The sequence below is a fragment of the Pollachius pollachius genome (assembly GCF_949987615.1).
Source record: "Pollachius pollachius genome assembly, chromosome: 7".
In the NCBI taxonomy this organism is placed as follows: domain Eukaryota; kingdom Metazoa; phylum Chordata; class Actinopteri; order Gadiformes; family Gadidae; genus Pollachius; species Pollachius pollachius.
The window spans coordinates 21,479,978-21,484,977 of record NC_136940.1 but is presented as its reverse complement, the minus strand read 5'-3'; the positions used below and the strand labels follow the sequence as shown (position 1 = coordinate 21,484,977).

The 5,000-nt window shown below is 43.6% G+C and overlaps 1 protein-coding gene across 1 annotated transcript in view; it reads left to right on the top strand.

Annotated features, from left to right (window-relative positions):
- LOC307078363 (disintegrin and metalloproteinase domain-containing protein 10) overlaps window positions 1–5,000 on the top strand; it is a 27,014-nt gene that overhangs the window by 10,665 nt on the left and 11,349 nt on the right. Inside the window, exons 7-8 of the mRNA XM_079740124.1 lie at window positions 3,993–4,085; window positions 4,486–4,654. Of these exons, the coding sequence (XP_079596250.1) occupies window positions 3,993–4,085; window positions 4,486–4,654 (262 nt within the window). The remainder of the gene's footprint in view (window positions 1–3,992; window positions 4,086–4,485; window positions 4,655–5,000) is intronic.

Genomic DNA, 5,000 nt, shown 5'->3' with positions numbered 1-5,000 from the left:
TCTGTGTGTAGCTATGCACTCTCAGATCTCTCTCTCTCTCTCTCTCTATCTGTGTGTGTAACTAAGCAGTCCCAGGTGTCTCTATCTCTTTCTCTCTCGCTATTGCTCTCTCTATCTCTCTCTCACACTATCTGTGTGTAGCTATGCACTCTCAGATCTCTCTCTCTCTCTCTCTCTCTCTCTCTCTCTCTCTAAGTCCCAGTCCGGTATGGGGTGCCAGCTATGTAGGGAGCCAGCAGGTCCATTCTTCAGTGCTTTTTGGCTGAACAAGGATAAACAGCTCTCTTTAAGCTCTGACGATATGTAGCAACAAAAGTGTCACTGTTGAATGCCAAGCTCTATTGAAGTGCAGCCATCGATGGCCGGGTAGAGAGAATGTGCCAGTCGGACACATGCATTAGTTAATGAGTTACTTCTGACTAACGGTTTCAGTGAAGTAATAAGGCTTGTACATCCAAATGCATCATGGGATTTTTTTGTTGCAGATATTACGGCATTTTGAGAGGACTCAAGAGAGTTGTTAAAGTACCAATAAATCCTCTATTATTGTAAATATACCTTACCTTAGGCTAATAAAACATTGTTTTCCAGGTCTCGCATTAGACACACTGTGGCAGTTTCCACAGTGTCTCCTCATAATCATTCCATTATAAGTTGCTGAACAATGACCCAAAGATCATTTCCCCCTCCATATTAACTTACATTCGGATGCTCCTAATCTTCCAAAATAGTGGCAGTCATGGAGATGAGGAGGCCCTGAATATCCCTCGCCAAGTTCAAGTAGGCGTTGATATGTTCACCCCCACAACCCTCAAGCCTTTGCTCTTGATCCTTAACCCCACTTGAATGACTTTTCAGTGAAAGCTAAGTGAGTCGTCTTGAGAGCACCCTTAAAAACCTCTTGAACAGTTCTCTGACGAGAGCGAAACATCCGTTTGTACACATTCTGTTTTTTTCTGTTTTTCCTTCAGTAACAACAGACTAGACAATAGTGGAATGGTCTGCCTGTGAAACGAAAGAACGAGCAAGTTTTTAACAATGTTCCGTCAGACGTCACATGAAATGTATCAGCCAATTTTTCAGCCTCTAGCAATATCGCTGCACCATCGTTGCCCTCCTGCGTTATCTGCTCTCAAACAGATACAGCAGATGAGGCTTCACAATCAGGTGACCTTCCAGACGCCCTGTATAGTAGACAAGTGAAGCGTGTTCTGACCTCTTCCTCTTGTGAAACGAGCTCTGTCCTCAATGTCTGGTCGTCGGGAAGGTTTCACTGCTAATGCGCAGGCAGGGCCACCACCCGCTCCTCATCAATCACACCCAGGCATCCGTTTCTCACACGTTCCCCCTTTCAGCCAGTGCTGTTGTTTGTGCCTGCTGCTCTCCGCTCGTGGATTCTTTCCATTCACCAAACAGATGTATTCATGTCACTACTGGTTCTGTAGGAGTGACGTCGTTCCGTCCAGGCTGTGCCACACTGGGTGACACCCAACGACACACATGTATTCACACATCCGCTACGCTGCGCGCACACGCACCAGAGATGGACATTAACTTTTTTGCCCACCAGCCAGTGTGGCAGGTAGATTTGAAAATTTACCAGCCACTCATCTTTTTTTACCAGCCACTTTTTATACGCTATATATTTTTTAAATATATACGTACATTTTAAACAGTATAATAGTAACACTAGATAAGAAAAAAAATCATTTTTTCCATCAGAAGTGATTTTAACTGTAAGTAGGCGCTACCAAGGAACTGTGTTGAAAATGTTACACTCTTACCGCATATGATAAACAATACACAGGTATCTGCCATGTTAAGTCATGTTTATTTCAAAGGTGGTACGATGACAAGATTGGGGATAATTAGTCTATACAAAGTATTTTCAATAAAAACAAATTGACATATTAACAATAAAACAACATGCATGGCTACACCATCATAAGTCAATAGGAATATTTGTTTTTTCAGTGCACTGGCCTTTTAATTTCTTCTATTCAACCAGATGTATAATGAAATCTGCCCCTATAATGCAACAGATGTATCCTCTCGGTATAGGAAGACTCATACTCTGCCTATGCATTCGAAATTAAACATTTGAAAACAGACCATGAAGAAACAAGAACAAGAAACAATGACTTAATAAGTGCAAGACACATTGAAAAACGTCAGAATACATTAAATTATATATATATATATATATATATATATATATATATATATATATATATATATATATATAGGAACTCGTTAGCGTATCTGTTTGTGTACGTTCGCTATGCAGCCCTGCTATTGCGCATTCACAGACTGGCTTTTGTCAAAGGAATACCCGGTCAATGATGGACTTAATATGGACACAAACGACTAAACATTGGATTTTTGTATGGATTTATATGCACGTTACAGTGAGCAGATCTCTAAGGTTACCCAACATGCTACTTTTTCGACTGCAACAAACTATTGCATCAGGCCTAATAAAAAAAAATAATAACTTACGTGCAGTGCCATTCGAAGTCTTGAAATGGCCTTCCCTTTTTGGCAATTGCGTGTGCATTTCGAACTAACTTCTATCAAGCTGGGCTGTTTTGAGGCTATCGAGCGTCCTCATCGCTGTCGTGGTTTCGGGCGCTGATTTTCCCTTGGCAATTTTCAAAACGTGAAGGTGACTTTTTGAGGACTCGTGGTCCTCCACGGCTTCCAATTTTAGGTTTTGTGCCCGACTCACAAAACTATTGGACCTGTGGCCATCCGAAGCATGTTTACACTGAGAGCACAGAACATTGTCTGGCTCGTCCCGTCAAACACCAGCCAGTCACGGTGTTGCCCACTGTCCGATGTTTGCCATCTCTCATTAAAACAACGCTTCTTTTTGGGGATGACAGCCGTACTATCATCCGCCACCTGTACCTGGCCTACACTCTCCCCAGCTGTTCTCTTTCCTCCGGGGAGGAAACGCAACATTGCTTTCTCTAGTATTTTTTTTTTATATGTCAATAATTAGCCTAGCATACTATACCGAATGTTGATACCGGCATATTATCTCTATGGTTACCGGTATATTATCCCGGATGTTGACAGTCGCAGTTCAGCAAAAGAGGCGTAGAAGAAGAAGGGGGCCGGATGTTGACAGTAATGGTTATGGAACTGTGCAGCGCCGTATGACGAATGTATTAAATATGCAAATTTGATCGGACCTGACTGGAAAGTATTGTGTCACCATACAAATCCACCCGCAAATGGCGTGTGGCGGGTGTTAATTTCCATCCCTGACACGCACGCACGCACACGCACGCACACACACACATACACACGCAGACACACACACATACACACACATGTACCCAAACACACAAACACAAACATACATTCTAAATCACACACACATGTACTAAAAACACACACACACAAACACACAAATGAACAGCAGTTCTTCAACAGTGAAATTGTCAACGGTTGCTGTTGATTGGCCATTGTGGGTGTTTGTGGGTGTCCGGGGGGGGGGGGGGGGGGGGGGGAAGTCTGTCTCCCAGCCGAGCCCCCATGGGTTTCAATATTTAGTTATGCAGAAGCCCTGGAATAGGAAAGGGGATTTTGCACACAGAGAGTTATGAAAACATGACCTTTGCATTTGTAATTACATTAGAGAGAGGGAGACACTGTGAGCGTGTTGTGTTCACCCCTTGCCAGCCACACTGCTAATAATCCCTTATTAACAAGTCCCTGGATTTGCTGATGTGGTACAATTATGGATTGTGCTGAGCGAAAAGCTAAGTCAATAAGTATTAGAAAATATTATTCTGCGTTGGTAGATTTGACCATCGTGGGAGATGAGGGGTGTGTCTGAGGGGGCAGGGGAAGGAGTTCATCCGGGCTGTCGGATGATTTCAGATAGGTTATCAGTCACAGAAGATAACAGTCTTGACTTGATCCGCAGAGAAACCGAAACCAACAAAAATCGTGCCATGTGTTTCATGTCTGTCTCTCTGCAGGTGTCGTCATTCATACGAGCCGTGAATGATATCTACGACAAGGTGGACTTTGAGGGAATCAAGCTGATCAACTTCAAAGTGAAGTCCCTCACTGTGAGAATCCTCTTTTACCATGATGTGGTCAAAGGCCAGGTTGAAGGACAAATGCCCACACCATATAACTCATTTTCTCGGTCTTGTATCAATTGATCCCTGTCTTTCGTTTCCCCCTTATCATCTCAAAATGAGCAAATGATAAAAATGTTTATGGAGTGCTTTCAAACTGCACTATAGGAATGAATTCAGGAAATTTTGGAATTTTTTATGCAATTCATGTCATCCCTGCCCCAGCGAAAAAAGCACCTCAAAACATTCCTTTTCATCAAGTGCTTTGACCCCACTCAATACTCTGGACGTCCCTCTGATGTGTGCTAGACCGCTCTGATTCCAATAGTATCTCTTCTATGTCCGTCTACACCTGTCTCATGTCCCTCTTCGTCTTCTCGTCTCCCAGGTGATCACCGAGGAGGATGTGGATGACCCTCTGCAACGGCTCTTCCTCGGCCCCGAGAAGCTGCTGAGTCTGTACTCTGAGAGCAACTGGGGGAACTACTGCCTGTCCTACCTGCTCACCAACCGAGACTACAGCGGCGTGCTGGGTCTCGCCTGGGAGGGGAAGGCGGGTGAGAGCTGCTCCATTGACCTGTGTGTGTGTGTGTGTGTGTGTGTGTGTGTGTGTGTGTGTGTGTGTGTGCGTGTGAATAGGAAAGGATGAGCATAACCGTAGTATCGGGTCCATTTTAAGAACTGCCTCTTGAACTGCTCTGGATGCAAAACTATCATCGCAGAGTTGAAAAAACAAGAGCACTTATTGAACATTGAACATTTAACACACACACAAACACACACACACACACACACACACGTTCAAGAAAGGGATATCTTGATACAAACATCCAGTGCGACAACAGTGATGCTCAACTGAGCCTGTCTGCTTTAAGTGGTATACTGTATTTTATTGACCTACAT